Source organism: Ursus arctos, unplaced genomic scaffold (genome assembly GCF_023065955.2).
Source record: "Ursus arctos isolate Adak ecotype North America unplaced genomic scaffold, UrsArc2.0 scaffold_34, whole genome shotgun sequence".
Lineage (NCBI taxonomy): Eukaryota > Metazoa > Chordata > Mammalia > Carnivora > Ursidae > Ursus > Ursus arctos.
The window spans coordinates 6,221,228-6,243,946 of record NW_026623030.1 but is presented as its reverse complement, the minus strand read 5'-3'; the positions used below and the strand labels follow the sequence as shown (position 1 = coordinate 6,243,946).

General features: G+C 39.2%; 2 protein-coding genes across 8 annotated transcripts in view; both read left to right on the top strand.

Annotated features, from left to right (window-relative positions):
* SEH1L (SEH1 like nucleoporin) overlaps positions 1–2,476 on the top strand; it is a 28,145-nt gene extending 25,669 nt beyond the window's left edge. For 2 of the 3 annotated variants that reach the window (XM_026486312.4, XM_044379533.3), the window contains one exon: positions 1,806–2,476. In XM_026486312.4, the coding sequence (XP_026342097.1) occupies positions 1,806–1,995 (190 nt within the window). In that variant the 3' untranslated portion in view covers positions 1,996–2,476. Of the gene's footprint in view, positions 1–184 lie in introns of all 3 variants that reach the window. The other variant, XM_026486313.4, reaches the window with a different exon arrangement.
* Positions 2,477–3,843: 1,367 nt separating this feature from the next.
* CEP192 (centrosomal protein 192) overlaps positions 3,844–22,719 on the top strand; it is a 139,324-nt gene continuing 120,448 nt past the window's right edge. For 3 of the 5 annotated variants that reach the window (XM_048221598.2, XM_048221596.2, XM_048221600.2), the window contains exons 1-5: positions 3,844–6,319; positions 6,980–7,150; positions 12,990–13,157; positions 14,131–14,256; positions 22,257–22,432. In XM_048221598.2, coding sequence (XP_048077555.1) covers positions 7,041–7,150; positions 12,990–13,157; positions 14,131–14,256; positions 22,257–22,432 — 580 coding nt within the window. In that variant the 5' untranslated portion in view covers positions 3,844–6,319; positions 6,980–7,040. The other 2 variants (XM_048221597.2, XM_048221601.2) reach the window with 2 other exon arrangements.

The following is a 22,719-nucleotide window of genomic DNA, read 5'->3' as shown; positions in this document are numbered from 1 at the left end:
CGAAACAAAGGATACTACTGTTAATTAAAAAAAAAAAAAAAATCTGGTTTTTGGTTGCTGTCTGTACTGCGTATATTGTAAAGAGCTTTGAAGTTTTGATCTGTATTCTTATTGTGCCAATAACCATGTGTGTTAGATCTGTGATGCATTTTCCCTTCTCCATTTGTATTATGTCCTTTAACAGAAAGCACAGCTGAGTACCAGCTAACTGGAGTAACTTTGCTGTTTTGCTGCTTGTTGCATGCACACAGGAATGGAAAGCGAGCTCCTTTTCCCCTTCCCCAGCGCCGTTTGACCTCTCCCAAGATACACCAGCAGCCTGCTTACTACTAAACGCAATCCAAAAGGCCTTTAAAAATCCAATGTATATCATTTTTTTTGTACTAGCCAGTTTATTGACACTATTTGAAGCTTTTAAATGGAGAGGCTTTTTGTTGAGACATTGTCACCAAAACAATTTTTTGAAATGTTCCTGAAACTAACATGGGTTTTAAAATTAAAAGGATTATTACTATCCTTATAAGTAGTTGGGAGGAGGGAAAATATCACTTTATTCCATTTGGAGAATATAGGCTTATTTCTTTTGTTTTCTAAAACAGTAAGCTAAAATGATGAATTTTTATAATTTTAATTTGAAGGTTGAATAAATATTTTTCATAAAGATTGTTTTGAGTGCTAATTTGTTTACCTTTTGTAGAATTCGTTTATACATGATATTATTTAGTACAACTCTGTCATTTCTTTGTAATATTTAAAAAATATTAGTAAAGGAGTGAGAGAAGTAGTAGTAAATGAAAGTGATTTGACTGTACAGTTTGTGGCCAAATTAAACATTTGGTATTGCTTCATTTTATAATTTGGTAGTAAAATGAAGACATCTTTGTAAATTTTCAGTTCATATTCACTAAAGAGCTAAATGTTTCTAATATGTGCTTGTATATTTTTTTATGGTATGATTCCATGGCTTAAGTTTTTCTTCAAAATTTGGAAACCTGTAAGAGGAGCAGTTAAAAATTTGCTAAAATTGTGCATGCACATTAACCTCCACATTCCAAGTCTCAGGAATTTAATTTAGTTGGCTGCTTCATTTAGTTCATATTCTCTAGAACTTTGACCTTGATGATAAAGCTGTAAGTCTGCTAAAATGCTTAAGTATTACGGGTAAGTTATAAAATGGCAGAAGAATAACAACAGGACATATTCTTTGAGCTCTTTTACTTAACAAAATTTTGTACTATTTAGGGTTTTTGCAGAAAAGCACCTAAGTATTTTCAAAGATTGTATTTCTTCAGAAGTATATTGCAATAGCTGGCCATACTATATGACAGTATATTTGGATTGGTTCTCAGTGTCATGTATGCACTAAAAAATGTGTGCCTGCTGCTGCTACAAACGAAGCATTGCTTAAAATAAAGAAAAAGCTTATTAGATTTGTAAATTTACAGGATAGCATCAAATATGTTTCTGAAAGATTAGAAAATGTTTTAAATTATAAAATGTCTTTTTTTGTAACATTCATACTGATAATTTTTTTTAACATTTTAAGTTTAACAGATTGTATTTCTTTCTTTCAAGTTTCTATACTTAAGCAAGCTTGATTTGAGTAAAGGGTCTTGATTTTTGCGATTATGTTCTGTTAGTTTTGGCATGAATATACTAAAGCTTTTTTTTTCAGCATGTGTTTTCTCCTCTTTGGTTCTCTTTGTATTTACTACTTTTCTCTTTTTCTTCTGTTTTTTCTTTTTTTTTTTTTTCTGTTGTTTTTGTTTTGTTTTGGTGTTTTGTTCCTGTCTTCATTGTTTCAGGTATTTCTTTCCCCCTCTGGATTCCCCACGGGCTGGATCGAGATGGTCCAGTTATGCCCAGCTCCTTCCTCCTCCTCCTCTGGTAGAGCACTCTTGCGATGCTGACACTGCCAGCCTCCAGTATCCTCACCCTCGCAGACGATCTCTCTCTCGGCCTCTTAATCCCTTACCTGAGAATGAAGGGGTTTAAAACACAGATTTAACACTGAAGGGCCTTATTCAAGTGCTTGTAAATGCTTTCATTCCTGGCTGCTTTTTGTTTTTCTTCATTTTCTTTTAGAAGATTTTTCTAATTTAGGGTCTGTCTTGCATGTATTACAAACCAGAACACAGTGTTTGGAACCTAAATGTGTTTGTGCTTCTGCATCAAAGGAACATTTGTCTCACTGGTTGATAACCTTTGATGAAATGAGATAAGTACAAGTAACACGAACTGTGAGTTACAACAGCTGATTTCAATTTCAAAGTGCCTATTCTAGAAGTTTTATTTTGAACTGTAATGGTGTTAATTTTCTTATGGTTTGTCATTCTGGTTGATGTGAAAAGGATCATCATAAAATTCGCTTTGCCTTTGAGACATCTTAAGAAATGTTTTACATTTTACAGGCTGATGTTGCAACCAACTAGTTTGTAAAATAAATCATTCCTGTGTATAAAGCAGCAAAACATAATAATGGACTGTTTGGTCTTTTTTTTTTTTTTTTTTTTAAGGAAATTGCCTTTTACTACTTGGAATTACTGTTTAAAGCTTTTGTAATTATTCTCCAAGTAGATTATTTAATAAAATATATTTTAAAAATTATGAATCTCTTGCCTTTTGAAAACAGAATGTACAGCTGGCCCTTGAACAACATGGGTTTGAACTGCACTGGTCCACTTATACATAGGGTTTTTTTGTTTGTTTTTTTCAATAAATGCAGTACCGTACTGTAAATGTAGTTTCTCTTCCTTATGATTTTCTTAATATTTTCTTTTCTCTAGCATAGTTTATTATAAGAAAACATATAATTTATATAACATACAAAATAGGTGTTAATTGACTGTATATGTAACTGGTAAAGCTTCTAGTCAACAATAGGCTATTAAGTTTTTTGGGAGTCCAGGGTTAGACTCAGATTTTCCAGTATGTGGGTGCATTGGCACCACCTAAGCCCTCAGTTGTTCAAGGGTTCAACTATATTCTATTTGATAGATGGTAAAGCTTATATCTCCTTATAATACTATGTGGGAAAAAAAGAAAAAACCCAAACAATCAAAAATTAGGAGATGAGCATGACGTTTATTTAAAAGGTAGAAAGTCGATAGTAGACTAACATCTACAGCTGACAGATGTTGACTTCCAATCTAATTACACATTATTTTTTAACGATACTTTTAAAATTTGAAATCAGAAAATAATTGACAATAATTACGGTAAAATGATTAAAACAGACTAGTAATATTCTTTTTAGTTCAGTTTTCTCAAGAATTACCAAGGATTTAACTTTTTTTAGGACTAGAGAAGGTGTAATTTGAACAGCATTTCGTATGTGTCTCAGTTAACCGCATGTAGATACAGTTATTATAGCCATATAATTTATAATCTAATTTTCAAAGACACCTCTTCTATGTATAGTGTCATACCCTTGAAACTTAACATGCAAAAGGATAAAGAGCTAATAAGAGATTATTGTTTTTGAGATTATTTTTAACTTAAGGAACATTTGAGTTCTGTTGTGAGTAATTAAAATGTTTTTTCTGTAAAGTTAGCATTTTAGCATTTCAATCTGTGAAGAAGAATCTTTTCCAAATAATTCTCACAGGTCTTCCTTCTGTTAAAGGACTTGTTTTTGACTTGTTGACTTATTTAGGTTCAAAGCAAGGGGTCTAACTTGCCGCATCTAGCCCAGAATTAAAAATTTGTGTCTTTGAGATTTCAGTCATTATAGAGATGCTTGGGGTTAGAATGGGATAATGAAATGAGACAGATTCTCCATCTTCTGTGTGCCAGATACTGTGCTAAACACTCTGGGGTATGTGTAAAAAAAAAAAAAAAAAAAAAAAAATCTGCACAAGTCGTTCTAATAGGAGAAGACTTCTACAGAATTTACTAAAGGTAACCAGGACTTAGTTTCATAATAAAGGTTGAAACACAGAAAGTGATTTGATCTGGCTAGGTTTGGAAGCAATGTGGGATTTCTACAGGTGGAGTAGTTGAATTGGAGGAGGATAGGAGTTCAAGGTGATGGCCCAGAGGTAAAAGATAGCCTGTTTAGGCAACAGGTTATTAGCATTAGTCTGATGTAAGGTTCATTTGGGGAGCTGGTGGGAGATTAATCTAGAATCAAACTTTGTGGTCACATTGTATGTGGCTTTGTATATCTGTGCCTGAGGTTTGCCACCTAAAGCAGTTGGTAAAGGAGAGCTATGGGAGGTGATTGCCTTTTCTTAACTGGGTAGACATCACTTCTAATTCCCTGGGAGGCATCCCTAGCCCTGGGACTTCTGCAGGATCTACCCAGTGTCCTGGGTGATGGACATTAAGGGGCGCATGTGATGTAATGAGCGCTGGGTATAAGACATGAATCACTGAACTCTATCTCCGACACTAATAATGCATTATATGTTAATTAATTGAATTTGAAAATTTAAAAAAAAAAGATCTACCCAATGTTTAAGGAGATTTGAAATTCATTGGGAGTTCTGTGCCTCCATTTTGCAAGTAGGTTTGGGTAACAGCTATTTGTTGAGTACATCCGTGTGTCAGTGCTCTTCTAGATAGTTTATGTGAATTAACTAATCCTCACAACAAACCTCTGAGGCAACCTGGGTGTTGTGGGGAGAGAGCTTTGGTCACTTGATTTTTATGGAGAAAGGACATTTATTGAGTTGGGTACAAGGATACAGGGTGAGTGAATAGACACATTCCAGCAGTTCACCTCCAATGTACGCTCGTGGTGTAGACAGAGTAGTTAAGATTCTTTGTGAAACAGGATTGCTCATTACACTCAAATAGCATCCTTTTAGGTCTAAAGCTGGTAGGTTTATTTTTCTGGATTCAGAAAACCTTGAGATTTTCTCCACTTTGTTTATTGAGTGTGGACAAAGGTAGAATAGGGGTAATTAGAGTTGCAAATGCCAAGGCTGGAGTTTCAAGAAAAAATGCCAAGAGAATTGTAGAGACATCAACTGAGTTTGACAGGAGGCTGGTCCTGATAAAGTAAGTGTTAAAATAGTACTCAGGACCAAACCAGGTATCCTAGGATGAATGACAGTAAGGTGTGAAAGTGGAGGTGCTTAAGGGTATTAGAAACAATGGTGTTAAGGTGATAAAACAATCAAGGGTGAGTTGGTTTTGATTTTGGGTGGAAAGATGCAGCATTTCTAAAGGCAGGAACCAGTAGAGAAGGTATCCAGGAATGATAGTTGAGCAGTATTTTAGAGGACATAGAAAAGTGAAGTGATGAAATAAACAGATGTCATTCCCCAACAGGCTAAAATTAGGAGTAGGGACTGTTAAACTCAACTTTTTTCATTTTCTCTACTCCCAAGTGCGCTGTTGCATCTTAAACATTAAATAACTTGCATTAATGAAGTCAGCTTTGGAAGAGAGGGACACTCTCAGACTGTATGGAAGAAATTTTGAGAGAAAGGAAAGTGAAAGGCACGAAATTGAATTACCTCTGGTTTCAGTAAAGTAGTAAAGCCCTGTGCTAAGCAGATGTCAGTGGTGGTATTTGTGGCCTAAGAACAGGAAAACTTGGGGAGTAATTAGGGATGAATTATGTCTCCTCAGCTCTTTCCACCCCAGACCAGCCTTACTCCGTCACAAAGAGGCGATTAGGTGTAGGGAACTATCTTGAAGCTTGGATCCTGAGAAATGATTTCCTAATTGAAGCTTTATTGCAGTGTATAACAAGGCAAATTATGAAACATTCCAGCCTCTGCCAAGCAGTGGTAGAAAAGATTTGCATCTGCTCTTGTAAAGACAAAAAATAGTGACAAACAGTCCTAAACTCAGGGTAGTTAGTATCAGATGACTTGTTCACCAGAAATATTTATATAAGGTGAGTGACGGTGTTTTGGGGTTCCACACCGAATACGGTAAGCGTTTTTTTTTTTTTCTCCGAGTTGGCCAAGGCTTTCAGCGCGTTGCCTTCGGTTCAGCTTTAGGGGGAAGGACTTTCGCAGTGCACCCAACCCTTCCTAATACTGAGCTCCTCCTCCGGACCTGCGGAGCGCGGCTTCCTAGCTTCAAATTCGGGGTCTAACCGTCTTGGCCCAATCATCGGTCTCCTGCCCGCCCCGTCCCTTGTCGCTGTCCAATCCAAGGCCAGCTCTGAGGCCCCGCCCCGCCGCTCCTGCGGCGAACAGACGTAAACCCCAGGGGCGCGCTGTACGGCCAGTCCGGGTGGCCGCGGGTGCGGGCCGGGAGGGAGCCTTGCGCACGCGCATTTGCAGAGCCACCGGGACGCCCCCCTCCCCTGGACCTTTCTGACCAACTCTCGGCTCCCGCAGCTGGAGTCGCGGGCTTGGTGAGGAGGGCTCTCCTGTGTCTTGACTGCGGTTCGGCAGGGGGCATGCGAACCCGCTTTTGGCAGGCATTTCGGCTGCCGGGCCGACTGGGCAGTAGCGGTTGGGCCGGGGTCGGGCGCGGGGCGCAGGCTCCGGGCAGGAGGCTGCGGGGCGCTGGCTAGGGTCCCGCGGCCTAGCTCCGTCCGCCCCTAAATACTCAGCCCGGCCTCCACGCCGAATTCCGCTCAGTGAGTTTAATTGGACGCCTCTGAGAGATTGGCTTTTAAAGAAACGGGTTTTGATTTGGGGGATCACATCCTTGTATCCCCCCACCCTCTTCCACATGGTGACTTCTAGGGACCAACGCACTCTGCTTTGGTTTGGTGTTTCTTGTTGCAAAGCGCTCTTGACCGGGTGTTTGCTTCATGTGTGTCGTGATAGGCGGTTCTGTTTCTCCTTTTTCTGCAAAACTGACCCACGAAGTAACGTTGTTAACTTAACGTAGAGGGGTCTGCTAGTGTCACCCGGTTATTCACTTTTTGTTTTGGTTTCTGCTAGGCCGCATTCACATTTACTCCCAATACCTTTCCTACATTCCTTACATCTGATTTCTTTATGGGGGGAAAAAATGAAAAGACAATGTTTAATATCACTGTACTTTTGATTTCTCTTAATTACAGACCTTGTTTAGTAAAACATGAGGTCCCTTTCGAAGCAGTCGTTTGGAGAACAGCTGTTTTTATGAAAGTATTTCCGTTTATTCTTACCATTTTGAGGTCATTCGACTGGAGTTTTTACTGCTCCAAAATCAGTTTTTTCACCGAATTTCAGTTTTGTGATCAAAGTTTACGGTAAGCTTTGAAAAGTAATATATTTAATGCCTACCTAATTTATAGATTATTTCTTAGAACACCAAAAGTAATGATAAATGTTAGGGAAGTTTGACAGCATATGCTTTTGAATGTGTTTAATTTTACGTGTAGACTTTCAATTAATGACTACAGTAAATGATATTTTATATATGCAGAAGTGTAATCAAAGCAGTGAAATACTAGTAGATTCAAATATGAAAATTCGAGGTTACTGCTTTAAGGAAATAGCAAGAGAAATCCCAAAGATAGCTACTTAGTTCAGATATGGTAAAAGAAAACGTAATGTTATATTCTTTTCACTTTAGGTGATGGAGGTGGGGTGGGTAATGCAATATAGAGGGAATTTAGGGAATTTTTTCTTCTAGGAGAACTTTGGGAATGTGGTATGTCCATGGATGGTTTAAACAAGTGTAATTCTTTCTGGAAATGAGAGATTAGGTATTGGATTACATCTCAAGGAATCTTCCACTGGCTTGTATTACTACTGCGCCCTTTGCCAAGCTCCATCCCAGCACTTAACACTGTCATAATTAATAGGGATCATAATTGATTATAATTGATGAGGGTCATTAGCTCTGTGAAAGGGAGCTGCTTTATTTTTGCATTTCCAGTGATAAGTAGAGTGTGTTTCATGGTTTGTGCCTGGTAATGATTGTTGCATGAATGATATTTGCATAATATCTGAATTTTCTTAGATTTGACTCTAGGGATAAATCCTTAAAGAATTTGGGATATATTTTAATGTGGTTTACATGTCTGTAAATGAATGAATAACTTAGGGATTACCAGATTGGATGTGGGAAGGCTACTCGGAAGAGTTATGTAATAGACTAGATTAAAAAGTGATAGGTCATTGGGAATATAGAAGTGAATATCAGTTCCAGAGATCTATTTGGAGTTAGAGGCATTAGATTTGATAAGTGAGACAACAAGAGAAATGGTCCCAAGTGTCTGGCTTGTATAGCAAGAGAACAGGTCAAACTAAAGATACTAGAAAGAATGGGTAGAGAAAAGATAATGAGTTTGGTTTTATATTTGTTAACGTTGCACCATTTGAGAGAGTGTTAGGAGTGAGGCATTTGGAAATTGGAGTCTAGAGCTCAGGATAGAGATCTGAGCTGAGGTGATCTGAAAAGGAGGAAGAGGGCATTAGTGCAGAGGAAAGACAACTCTGGGGCAGGCTTGCCTGGCTGTGAATCCTCTACTCCCACTTGTTCTGTGTAGCCTGGAAAATTCTCATAATTCCCTCTCTTGGCCTCAGTTTCTTCAATAGTAGGGATAATAGCTACCTTGCAGATTTGATGCAGGGATTAGAGAAATGTATATAAAAGTGCATTACTTGATAATAGAGTAGACAGCATATGTCAGCCTGCTAGATAGGGAGTATAGATTATTTCTTTCAACTCCTTTTTTTTGTTCAATTCGTATTTCCAGCTCTTTATCAGTTACTGGGAATATATGGGTGAACAAGATTGAAATGTCCCCAAGATACTGATATTCTAAAGTCAAAGATGTTGGGGCCCCTGGGTGGCTCAGTTAAGTGTCTGACTCTTGATCTCAGCTCAAATATTGATCTTAGGGTCATGAGTTCAATCCCTGCATTGGGCTCCACACTGGGCGTGGAGCCTATTTAAGAAAAAGAGAGCAAGAGAAATGAGCCAATGTATATATGTTTCCTCAAAAAAATGAAAAAGTCAAAGATGTTGAAGATGTTGTTATTCATTTCATAAATATTTCATAATATGTGTTAGGCATTATTATAGATGTTAGGTAAGAGTGATGGACAGATTGGCAAGGCCTGTGCTGTCAGGGAGCAATCTTTTTAGTGGGGGAAGAAAAATACAAAAACAGTGATAAGCGCTGGAAGAAATTAAAACAGTTGTGAGACTGTGGGGTTACATTTGATTAATGATGAGGAATCACCTCTCTTACAAGGTGACATTTAAGTTAAGGTGAATATTAGGAAGGAGCTAGCTGGTGCAGAGATCTAGCAGAGTACTTACTCTAGGCCCCCGAAGTAGGGATGGGGCTTGAATGTTACAGGAACAGAGACACCAGTATGTGGTGAGTCATGAGCCTCAGGGGTGGAGGATGGGGTGGCTCCCTGAGGTTTTTAATAGGGGCATGGTATCTGGTTTGTCTTTAATGGTCCGTTTGGTTGCCGTGTGGAGATTTAACTGTAGGGTGGCAAGAATAGAAGCATGGAGACTGGTTGAGAGGCTTTTCAGTAGGGTAGGGTGGTGGTAGCAGACATAGAAAAATGTGGAATGATTTAGGGTGTGTTTGGGATATAGACCTGTCTTGCCCTCAGGAATGGGCTCCACCAATAGATCTGTTTTATTTGGCAACAGTGTTTCTTACCGAATTGAAATGTGTCACGTGGGGTCTGGGGTCCGTAACTTCTAGTTGATTTCGACCTACAATCCTGTTGTCTGACAGTATTAGTGCCTAAAAGCATTTGATTTTGAGATACCTACCTAAGAGTATAAGATGTATGTATAAGAGTTTAAGAGTATAAGAGCATGACAGAAGATCTGAGATCAGAATCCTGGGTATTCCTACCATGTAAGGAATAGATAGAGGAAGATGTCATGTGAGATAAAGAAGTTATAATTTGGATTCTTCTAAGACAATTGGCTGTGAAGGGGAGGTGAGAAAGTGGTGGCAGGAAGCGCAAATGAAGAATGGGAACAGGCTTCCTACCTCCTCCATCCTAATATGGAACCCTTTTGAACATGTTTGTAGAAATCAAAAGGAAATAGAAATACAAGAGAAAGGAAAATGCTGGGACACGATCTGAGAGAAGGGTGCTTATATGATAGTTGGTGCTAAATTTGTTGTGTGTTGACATAGTTTGAAGACATTCATTCATTTGACAAATTTATTGAGGGTCTGCTCTGGGCAAGGCACTGCTTTAGGTAGAAGAAAAAAACAGTTAAATAGGTGAATTATATAGCATGCTGATGTTGGTCAGCACCACAGAAAAAAGAAAGCAGGTCAAGGAAATTGGAGTTGATGAGGAAGGTTGGTGAGGGAGACCAAAGATAGATAAATGGCCTTTTACTAAAAACCTGAAAAAAGTGAAGGAGTAAGATGTGAGGCTATCTGGGGCATCAGTGTGCTGGACAGAGGTTTGAGCCAGGGCACAGTCCCTGAGGCTGGAGCCCTGGCAAGTTGTGGAGACAGCAGGGAGGTTAGGATGGTGAGGACGGGGCAAGCAAGGGAGAAGAGTAGTAAGGGATGAGATCAGATTATTCAGCCCCTGTTGACTTTTAGTCTGAATGAGATGGGGAACCAGTGGAGGGTTTTGAGTTAAGGTGTGACAATATTTGACTGACTTAACAGGGATAATTTCAATGTGTGGAGAATAGGCTAGGGGAGGAAGAGTGGAGGTGTGGAGATAGTTGAAAGTATTTTGTAGTGAGTATCCAGGCAGGAGGTGGTGGTGGCTTGACCAAGGTGAAAGCAGCGGAAGTAGTGAGAAAATGACAGGTTCTGGTTATATTGTTAGGTGAAAACATTGGGATTTGCCTAGGGATTGCTTTTAGAGTGCGCGCACGCGTGTGTGGGTGTGTTGGTTGGGGTGGTTAGTAATCACTAAGGTTTTTGATTTGAGCAACTAGAGAATGGAGTTGTCATTTTCTCTGTGGGGAAGCCTGAAAAGCAGGCTTTCTTGAGGCGGTTGGAAGGAGATGGAATCAAAATTCAGGTTTAGGTGCCTGTTAGATAAAATAAGTGGAAATATCTAGTAGGTAGTTGTATATCTGAGGTTCAGGGGAGAGGCCCAGGCTGGAGATATAAATTTCATATTCTGGAACTGAGGGCAATCACCCAGAGAGGGTGGGTAGGTGGAAGGGATCCAGGAGTCAGCTCTGATGTCTTCACTGTCCAGGAGATAAGGAGGAACCAGCCAAGGAGAAGGAAAAGCAGCTGGTGAGGTTGGAGAACCCAGACAGCAATGTCTTGGAAACCAGTGAAGATAGGATTTCTTCAAGGAAGGAGGACATATACCATATTGTTAGGTCAAAGAAGACGGGACTGGAAATTGTGGGGTTATGGGGTTTGACAACAGGGACCTCAGTGGTGATGTTGACAAGTGTTTTGATGGGGTAGTGGGGCAAGAGCCAACGTGGCATGGGTCCAGGAGATGACAGGAATGGAATGAGATGCCAGTAATGATTCCTTTGGAGTAGTATGTGGTAAAGGGAGGGCAGATAGAGGTGGTACAGCTGCAGGGGGCAACAGGGTATGAGATAGGGGAAGACTTTTTAAAAGATGAGTAACTAACAGCATGCTGGTGGGAATGGCTGCCCAGAGATTTGACGACGGTTAGGAGGAGGGCAGTTGGTGGAGTGGTTGTCGCTGCTGCATTGGTGACAGGGGTGGGATCAAGTGCAGGTAGAGAGGTGAGCTTCCCACTGGAGCCTGGATACTTCACAGTCAAATAAGTTTTCTATCTCTCTGAAGGTCTTAAACATTTTCTGGTTTATAGAGTAATTAAGGTAGCCCATTCCCCCTAGAACCTGTGCTTGAGTGCATTTGTCATTGGCCCCAGCATAGTCCATCATTGTCCTCTATCTCACCAATTGTCGTAGCTCTTTGAATATCCTTTCGGGTGTTAAGCCCTCTCCCTTCCTCTGACAGGATCAGTCCTTCCCTGGGCTGCAGAATACTGTCCATACTTCCTAATAGACCTTTTAAGGCTTTTAGAATCAGACTCTGTAGTTTCATTTACCATGTTTTTTTTGTACACCCATTGTCAAAACACATCGGAGCACTTGGCTATTGCCACCACACACTTAGTACTTAGAGTGGATTTTGGAATCAGACCTGGGTTTGAATTTTACTAATTGTGCAACCCTGGGTAAATTTAGCAAATTTAATTTCAGTTTGTTTCTTCATTCTTAAAGTGGGATAAATGAGTTAAGGTTGTGGGTATGCAATAAATCTTAATTCTCTTCTACCTTTGCTCATGTCTGTCTTCTTTAAGAGCCCTCTCATGTCATACTTGCCCTATAAAAGTTCTACTCATTTTTCAAGGCACAGGGCCAATACTCTCATTTATTGAGCCTTCCGTTATTTAATTTTTTAACTGAATCCATGTAGCCCTTACATGATAAACACTGAAATGATTCTGAGATTACATCTCCTAAGTACTGTAATCAGGGTTAAGTAGAAGAAGTGGCCAGTGTGGGCTGGAGGATCTCTCAGTAATACAGAGTCTGTGCCCGTGTTTTCAGAGTTGGTCCTTTGTATACCACTTTCACCATTTTTGCCTTGTCCATGTGCCAGCTATGCTTTATTGAACTTAAATTTTTTCCTTCAATGGACTTCCTTTTTAAACTAACATTTACTCATCCTTAAGAATAATTTCTGAAATCAGGGGCTAGAGTTTGCTGGTTTAATTTTTTTTTTTCTATTCCATGTTAGAATGCGTATCTAACCAGTAGACGTCTTAGTACGTCCTGAAATCGTCTGTATATTCGTTCAGTGTTGGGTCTTTTCTTCTTTACTAGATAAGCATGGCAATTGATACTCTTTGCTATAGTAAACCAAGAGTAAATTAAGCTGTGTTGTATTTTGTTATTATGTTAATTATAAAAAGACAGTTTGACATATGTAGTCTTAGCTGCAAAGTAGCAGAGTATTCTGGGAATTACTTTACCTCCAAATGCTTGTTGATTTTATCCTCTTTGTGCTGTTCCAAGAAAACGATTTTTCCCTAAGATTTATCAGTTCTCTAAGATTTATGAGAGTTTTGGTCATTTGAAAAGACTTTATAGTAATATTTGATTTTTAAAAAAACTTACTGTTGCAGTGAAATGGAAGATTTCCGAGGAATAGCTGAAGAGTCATTTCCAAGCTTTTTAACCAATTCATTACTTGGTAATAGTGAGATTTTGGAAAATGTCACTCTTTCTTCAAATCTTGGCTTGCCTGTTGCTGTTTCAACACTTGCTAGAAATAGATCCAGTGCTGACAACAGGTAAGAATTGTTAGAACACATGATTTTTTTGTAAGGTCTAGAAAGCCTGCAATACATGGATACTTCTGTAAAAATTTCTCAGCCAAGGGGCACCTGGGTGGCTCAGTCAGTTGTGTCCAACTCTTGGTTTTGGCTCAGGTCATGATCTCAGGTCCTGAGATTGAGCCCTGAGTTGGGCTCCATGCTCAGCAGGGAGTTGGCTTGGGGATTCTCTCTCTCTACCCCTACCCCTGCACGCTTGCAGGGGTACACGTGCATGCTCGCTCTCTCTCTCTCTCATATAAATAAAAAAAATAGATTAAAATTTCTCAGACAAGGTTGAGCTTTTGCTTTATGTATATTTATATATGTAATATGTATTTTATATATAAGTATGTGATATATATGTATATTATATATATTCATATGTATATATACTTGTTAAAAAAACTTAACGTGTTTCCCTATTCCATTGCTTTAATCAGTAGTGGGTGGGTGGATTTGTAACTGAGTACCAGTGACCGTTTGGTCTACTAATTGTTTTCTCTGTTCATAGTGTTTTGGATTTGTATTAGTTCAGCCTCACTGGCAGCTAGTAATTTGAGTTGCATCTCCATATGTGATGTGTACAGTTCATCCGTCTTGTATGATGTGTAAAGTTTGCTCATGCTTAAATATCTAACTACTTTCCTGTCCTCCTCCCAACCTGAACATTTGGTAAGAAGCATTATCTTTACCTTTGGAATGAAGGGGTTAACTCTAAAAACTTTTAGCTTTAAGATTTCTGTGACTCTTTGTTTAATACATACACACCTTATTCCTGATATTTAGATTTTCAGTGCTTTGCACATGAGATGATGGTTTTGAACACTGGGGGCCCTATTTTTATCCCCTAGCAATTGATTTTATAGTCACGTGGTCCTGATGTCATGGTGCATTTTAAATATGCATAATTTAAATATTAACAAAACAAATATTTTTTGTGTGTGTATAGGTATTCTGATATCCAGGCATCTTATTTAGTAGAAGGAAAGTTTTCAGTTCCATCTGAATCATCTCCCAGTAGCCAGAGTGAAGCTGAACCAAGAGAGAAGTTACAACTTAGCTTCCAGGATGATGAGTAAGTTCATACCTTCATTTTGTTTTTGCCATGTTAAAAGCAAGTCTCACTCAGTCTTGTGGAAAATGAAAGAGTGACTGTGTCTCTGAATAATTCTAAGAATCTTTTAAAGATTTTCTTTATATGATTTTAATCACAACATTTTTAGTCTTTCAGAATACTTTTTCTCATGCCATAAGTAATATAAACTCATTTTAAAAAGTAGAAAATACAGAGAATTATGAGAAAGACAGTAAGTCTGTAGTCTTCCTAACTAGAGAATAGTCACTGGGTCACCTGGCTGGCTCACTCTGTAAAGCATGCAGCCGTTGATCTCAGGGTTTTAAGTTTGAGCCCCACATTGGGTGTAGAGATTACTTAAAAATAAGATCTTAAAAAAATAAGAGAGAATAGTCGTTGATTATCTATTTATAGTCTTCCAGACTGCTTTTTTTTTTTCCCTAAGATTTTATTTATTTATTTAAGAGAGAGAGAGAGCAGGAACAGGAGGAGGGGTAGAGGGACAAGCAGACTCCCCGCTGAATGCCAAGACTGACATGGGGCTTGATCCCAGGACCCTGAGATCATGACCTGAGGTGAAGTTTGCTTAACTGACTGAGCCATCCAGAAGCCCCTTCCAGACTGCTTTCTATGCACCTATATGTATACATATTAAGTTGTTTTTATAAATATGGAATTGAACTATACATACTATTTATAACTTTTAAAAATTAGTATATTATGCTTATCTTTCAATTATAATTAATGTAGATATGTGTCGTGTTAATGGCTGCACTATGTTAGGCATTTAGATTATTGGAATTTTGCTATTATAAATTTACTGAATTTTATTCATACATTTGCACACCTAGCAGATTATTGTATTCAGATAAATTCCTAGGATTAAAATTGCTGAGTTAATATTTAAAGACTGTTACAAAGCACCACATTGCTCTTTAGAAGATTTCTACCACTTTACACTCCCACTAGAAGATGTACATGAGAATGCCTACTTCTCTGAGCCCTCCCCAACATTTGGTGGTATTATTTTTAATCCTTGATTTTAGAAGTAAAAAAATTTGTACAAATGCATAAATGCATAGAAGAAAATCTGGAAGGCTGTAAACCAAAATGTAAATGGTAGTTATCTCTTGATGGTGGTATTACAGGCATTCTTAAAGTTTTCTGTGTTTGAATTCATAATGGAGTATTTATGGAATTGAACATACTTTAATGTTTATTCATTACTTATATTTTTGTTGTGAATTGCCTCTTGGTAACATTTGGATATAAGCGCTTTCTATATACTAAAGATGTTAACTCTTCGAATACTCATTCATTCCATGTGTATTTTTGACCACGTGCCTACTGTGTGCCAGGTACTTCTCTAAGTACTTGGGAAATACCAGAACAGACATTAAAACAAAAAGACATTAAAAATATACCAGTTTTATAGTATATTTGAAGGGAAAAGTGTTAGGAAAAAAAACAACATGGTAAGGAGGGTAAATGGGTAAGTTGAAGGGAGTGGTCAGTGTGGGTCTCATTGAGGAGGTGTAAGATCTGAGCGAAGACTTGAAGGAGGCAGTTAGCCATGTAGACATTAGGAGGAAGAGGATTTCAGGTGGAGGCTGCACGAGTGTAAAGGCACTAAGGTGGGAGCATATCTATGTTCAAACAGCAGGAAGGAGGCTGCCATGGGGTGAGCAAGGATTTTGAGAGAGGTGAAACCATTAGAGGGTTATGTTTTAAAAGGTTCAGTCTGGCTACAATGGGGTGAATAGACTGTTGGGAGGCAAATCTGAAAGCAGGAAGATTCCTTAGGAGGTTGGATTATCAAAAGGGTAAGGTAGATGGAGAAGAGAAGAGCAGCACCAGGGCCACATATCGGGCCACTTCAATGTTAAGTTGGGGAGAGGAGGAATAGACATGGAGACTAAGGATTAGTGGCTGGTGGTAGGAAGACAACAGAGTGTCTCAGAAGCCACATAAAGAACATCTAAAAGAACAGAGGGATCCAATTGTGTCAAATAAAATGATCACTAGGAAGTGACCATTGGAATTAGCATAGGTTAGGTTGTTGGTAACCCTGACAAGTGGTTCTGGTGGAAGTAGAAGGAGGCACAAAAGTGTAGGAGAGTGAGTTTAGGAGAGAATGGGAGGTTAGTATTGGAGATGGTGAGTTTGCTGCAACTGCAAATGGCAATCAAGAAATGGGGCTGTGATACCTGGTGAGTATAGCGGGTCAAGAGAAGTTTTTCTTTTTTCTTTTGTGGTGGGAGAGGTTACTGCAAGTTTATGTGGTAATAGGAATGATCTGAAACAGGAAAATCTGATTATGTAGAAAGAAGAGAGTTGCCGGAGCAACACCTTTACAAAAATAAGAGGCCAGGATCTAATGTTTTGTGGAGGGAGTGACTAGAGAGTAAGACCGTGGATAGTTCCTCTGTATTAATGGGTGGGAAGGCAGAATGTGTGGGTATATGTGGTGGTAAGAATCTGTGGAAGTTGTCTTTTCAGTGCTTAAGGTCTCTCAGTGCAGTAGGAGGCATGACATCAACTCAGGGTAGAGGAGCAGTAGAGAGATGTCAACAGTCATGAGAGTGTGGGAGAGTGAACAGGGAGGGAAATAGTGGCAAAGTCGGACAGCATCAGGAGTCCCACTTGAGGGTCATGGTCATGAATTTACTGTGATTGTGATGTTTTCTCTAACCACATTCAGCTGTAGGGGTGCTGGCAAGGTGTGAGGGGAGGGTTGGGTTTAACTAGGCTTGTAGTTTGATGAAAGCAGTGAGGGATGAAGAAGTTGAGGGTGTGTAATGATTGGCCATGGGATTTAGGTTAAGGAAGAGGAGAGGATAACAGAAAGGCGAGGGAGTGTGAGATGTGGTGATAGGAGTGGATTGGGGCTTGGGTTGTGTCAAAGGATTATAGAGTTGAGGTATTAAAGCAGATGCCATGAGGGGTCAGAGGTGACTCCAGGCTAGGAGGCTTTAGTGAGGAATATCTGGAAGTTGTACTGAGGGGACATGCTGATGGAGACACACTTTCCATCTCCATGCCCAGTGATTCCAGAGCTGTGGGAGAGACGGATAGTCCCCATTTGGCAGTGTTTAAGGGAGGCAGTGTCCTCACAGGGCATCCAGGTTTTCCCTAAAGCGGTGAGGTAAAAGCAGTGTTCATAGGAAGGATTCAGGAATAGCAAGATTTTGCTGATCCAGGGTTGGTTTGTTGGGTTGGGTAGGGGAAATGTGCTTGTGGATCTTCGGATGTCAGTAGTAAGGAGTCCTGGGCTTATTGAAGGTCATCATGAAGTCAATGAGACATGATTTTGTCAATGAGACATTAGACATGGGGGGAGGGGAGGAGAATATCAGAAGTAACCTCTTGACTCTTTGATGTGGGCCAGGAGGTCTGGGAAGTGGTCTTGTTGATCCCTGTTAATGGAAGATAGGAGACCTGGTAAGGTGGAGTCCTAGATGCAGTGTACTGGCCTCACTCTAGACTTTCATTGGGTAGAGGTGAATGCTTTGGGACTATTCCTTGTCTCCATTGAGTAGCCTGAAGATCTGGGTTGTTAGTCTGAGAGCCTGGACTTCTGTGGCTGCAGCAGCATACTCTTATTTCCCGAGTGAAGGATGGCTTCTATGGCCTCTTCTGGGGGAGGGTGGAATTTATATTTTTAAAATATCCTTATTCTGACTTTGCAATTAATGAATATTTTACCTGAGGATAAGATTTAAAGATAAGATAAAAATAACTTTCACAAAATTTTGAAGGCATTGCTATGTAGTTTGAGAAGCCCGATGTCATTTTGATACTTGACCATTTGTATCTGAACTTTTTTCTCTCTGGAAACTGTTAGAATCCTCCCTGAGTCCGTGGTGGGTGCCCACCCCCCCCCCCAACTAAATTCTAATTGGCATCAATCGAGAGATTTGTGTGCTTTAGTTCTAGATAATTATTATTACTTTGGTGATTTTTTATTTTTCTTTCTTTCTGGGACTACTGTTTTGGATTGCCTGGGTTGATATATTTCCATTATTTTTTTCCTTTTTTGTTTTGTTTTTCTTTTGTTTCAGTGCAAATAGACAATGTTCTAGATAAAGTTCCTAGTTTTTTCCCTACCCTTCTATTAAATCATTTGGCAGTCATAATTTTGAGAACCTTTTTTTCTGGTCTTTCATTTTTTTTTTTAATAATGGTTCCTTTTTGTGGATATAATAGCGACTTCAATGTTTTCTGAGAATTCTAATTGAGATTTTTCAAAGTTCTATAAATTATCCTTGTCTCTGGGGTTGTTTACTTTATTCATCTTTATTTTTATCTCTCAAGCTGCTCCTCCTGCATCTGATTTACGGCTGTCTTCTAGGTTGTTCGTGTGGGCTAGTGGGTATCCAGATCTTGTTTCTGTTAGGTCTTCATGCGAGCTGGGCGATACTCATGGCCGGCTTCACTTTACGGGTTTCATGCCGGGTGTTTAACGCTGCTGTGACCACCATTGCTTCATTCTGCACAGGCATTTCATATGCCTTTTCTGGAGAAGAGCCTTCCTAGGTGTGCGGCGTCATGCTGACACTGCTGTTTTGTTTGCATGGGTTGCGGAGCAGGAGTGGAGCACTGCCCAGCACAGGCATCTGATAGACTTTCAGTCATCCCCCTCCCCCGGACTCCCTCCTGCCCTCCTTCCTACTGTAGTCAGGAAGCATTTCTGCAGTTCTTCCTGGCAGAGTTGTTTTCTGCTTCCGGGCCCTTTTGTTCTTGTTCTGGACCATGCTTTTGTTTCTCTTGCACACCCCATCTGCTTTTCAGATTTTAGAATCTGAGGTAAGCTTGGGCTAAGACTGGTAGCTGTCATCCAGATTGCTTCACTTTTTATGTATCTTTACTGTCATTTTCATGCAGTCCTAGAAGTTACTCTTGCCACTTTTACTTGAAGCTTATTTGACTTAATATTTGACTTAGTTTGAAGAATTTTGGTGGGCTAATAAGAACAAGTGATAGCTGTAGTTTTGAAGAAGTGGATTTAGGGGGAGGTGACTAATTTAACTGGCTCTTTTGTAAAGTTCTAATGGTCACACTGCAGTTGACCCTTGAACTGCGTGGGTATTTGTTTCAATAAATACATAGTACTATAAGTGTATTTTCTCTTCCTTATCATTTTTTTTCTTTTTTTTTTTTTTAAGATTTTACTTATTTATTTGACAGAGAGAGAGACAGCCAGTGAGAGAGGGAGCCCAAGCAGGGGGAGTGGGAGAGGAAGAAGCAGGCCTCCAGTGGAGGAGCCCGATGTGGGGCTTGATCCCAGAACACCGGGATCACACCCTGAGCCGAAGGCAGATGCTTAACGACTGTGCCACCCAGGCGCCCCCCCCCTTATCATTTTCTTAACATTTTCTTTCCTCTAGCTTTATTATAAGAATACAGTGTATAATACATATACAAAGTGTGTGTTAATTGACTGAATATGTTATTTGTAAGACTTCTAGTCAACAGTAGTTCAAGTAAGTAGTTAAGCTTTTGGGGAGTCGGAAGTTAGACATGGATTTCCAATTATGCCGGAAGTCAGTGCCCCTAGCCCCCATCTTGTTCAAGGGTAAATTGCACATGTTCTTCTTGGAGTGGGGGGCTTTGAAATATGAAATGAACCTAAATGTCATGATTTCTTTTTTATTTATTTCATGTCACCATTTTGCCTCCCCACCACCTTTTTTTTTTTTTTAATATGTCACCTAGGGACCTTTATTGTCTTTCTTTTCCCTTTCATATTCTCATTTATTTGAAATATAAGTGATATATAACATTATACTAGTTTCAGTTGTGCAATGTAATGATGCGATATTTGTATATACTGCAAAATGGTCATCACAATAAGTCTAGTTAATATCTGTTACCTTACATAGTTACAGAATTTTTTTTTCTTGTGATGAGAACTTTTAAGATTTGTTCTTAGCAACTTTCAAATATGCAATACACTGTTATTACGTATAGTCACCATGCTCTACATTATAACCCCATGACTTACTTATTTTCTACCTGGAAGTTTGTACCTTTTGACCCCCTTCACGCATTTCTCCTGCCCCGATCCCCTACCTCTGGGAACCATTAATCTATTCTATGTATCTTTGAGATTAGTGTTTTACTCTTATTTTTAGATTCTGCATATAAATGAGATTATGTGGTATTTGTCTTTCTCTGTCTTACTTGCCATAATGCCCTTTAAAGTCCATGCATGTTATTGCAAATGGCAAGATTTCCTTCTTTTTATATGGCTGAATAATATTCCATCATGTATATATACAACATTTTTTTTATTCCTCTGTCGGACACTTAGGTTGCTTCCATCTTGACTGTTGTAAATAATGCTGCAGTGAACGTGGGGCACCATACATCTTTTTGAGTTAGGGCTTTAGTTTTTTTTTGGATAAATACCTTGACGTGGGATTGCTGGATCATACGGTAGTTTTATTTTTAATTTTTGAAGAACCTCCGTACTGTTTTCCATAGCGACTGCACTGCCCATCCCCACCAACACTTGTTATTTCTTGTCTTTTTTATTTTATTTAAATTTATTTTTTTAAAGATTTTATTTATTTTTCAGAGAGAAAGAGTGAGCATGTGCACAAGCAGGGGGAGTGGCAGGTAGAGGGAGAAGTAGACTCCCCACTGAGCAGGGAGCCTGATTTGGGGCTCGATCCCAGGACTCTGGGATCATGATCGGAGCTGAAGGCAGGCACTTAACCTAAGACTGAGCCACCCAGGCATCCCTCTTGTCTTTTTTATAGTAGTTATTATGAGAGGTGGTAGGTGATGTCTCAGTGTGGTTCTGATTTCCCTGGTGATTAGTGACGTGGAACATCTTTTCTTGTACCTGTTGGTCATCTGTATGTCTTCTTTGGAAAAATACTCAGATCTGCCCATTTTTTAATTGTTATTATTTGCTTATTTGCTTTTTGTTTTTACTATTGAGTTGTATGAGTTCTTTATATACTTTGGATATTAATCCTTTATCAGATATGATTTGCAGGTATTTTCTCCCATTCTGTAGACTGTCTTTTCATTTTGTCAGTTTCTGTTTTTGTGCACACCCCCACACCTCTTTTTCTGTCTTCTCTATCATTCAACTTTGTATCCATAGTCTTTCCACTACCCCTACCCTCTGTTTTACTCAGCTTCTGTTTGATTGGGCTGAAACTTTCCTGTATGTACTTATGAATGTGCCTTTGGATTGAGCTGATGGTATTGACTTTCTGTGTATTACAGCCCCAATACAGAGATGGAGAAACTGAGAGGTAAATTAGAGTTGGGAGATGCCTCAGGCACAGAGGGCTAGCACTTGGAATATATGAAGGGCTATCTTCTTTTCATCTATCCTGGTCAGATTTAAGCCTGGCCCTAGATATCAGTTTGTCAGATGATGAATTTATTGCATTTAGAGGCCTTTTTCTGAAAAGTTCATCCCTACCCCTTCTCTCGCTAGCAGAAGGCTGTGGTGAGCTGCATCAGACCCACAAGCTTTTGCAGAAGATTGGGAGGAAAATTACCTTTAAGGAAAAACATTGTCATCCATATATAAAACAACAGAGATACAAAGATGGGGACAAGGGCAGTGGCAGAGGCTAAAAGTAAAACTTTTAAAGCGTTTAGTAATTCAGAGAATCAGCTTTTTGGCAAATATACTAGTATCCTTTAAGTCTGTTTTGCTTTTAGAAAGCTGAGTTTTTCTCCACATGTGATAGATTCAGAGATACTTATTTGGGAAAGAAAAAAAACCCTCATTTTATCACTTGAGAGGCAAAATAGCAATATGATACTGTGATTTTGGTAGACTGTGTATCTCTGAACCCAAAATAGTGTGCCGTCCCCAGACCACCTACAGTGGAGCCAATTATAGTTTCTGGCTGGTCCTGGGAATTTTTCTTTTCACTGTATCCATTTTTTCTCTAACTGATTAATGAATATTTTATTGATTTACCCAAGGTAACTAACATTTAATCATTATTCTGTTCCCTAATGAAAAGTTCTATCTCTAAGAAAAAGAACCACATAGAAAGTCAACATATGTCAGATGCTGTTCTTGAAGAGTCTGCTTTGCAAGGTGATAAAGCGAGAACAGAAGAGGAGCAAGCTAAAACTGCAAAACCCTTTCAGAGCCAAGATCCTTTTGAAAGGATTTCACCACTGGAACAAGTGCAAGGTACTGAACTTTTAGAAATTACTTCCTAATGTATGTATTTCAATTTCCTTTCTCATTGGTCTATCTTTGGTACTTATCTTAAGCTACAGTACGGTAAACTGAAAACACTTATGGTTTGGCATTTACCTATTAATATTTTTACAGGAAATGGTCTCTTGATTAATCTTTTAATTGTCTTCATTGATTAAGCTGAAAGCTCGTTTCCTTTGGAAACCATGCTGTCAGATGGCCACAGCACACATTGTGTTCAAGACACACCTTTCACACTTCACCCCGCCAGTTAATTG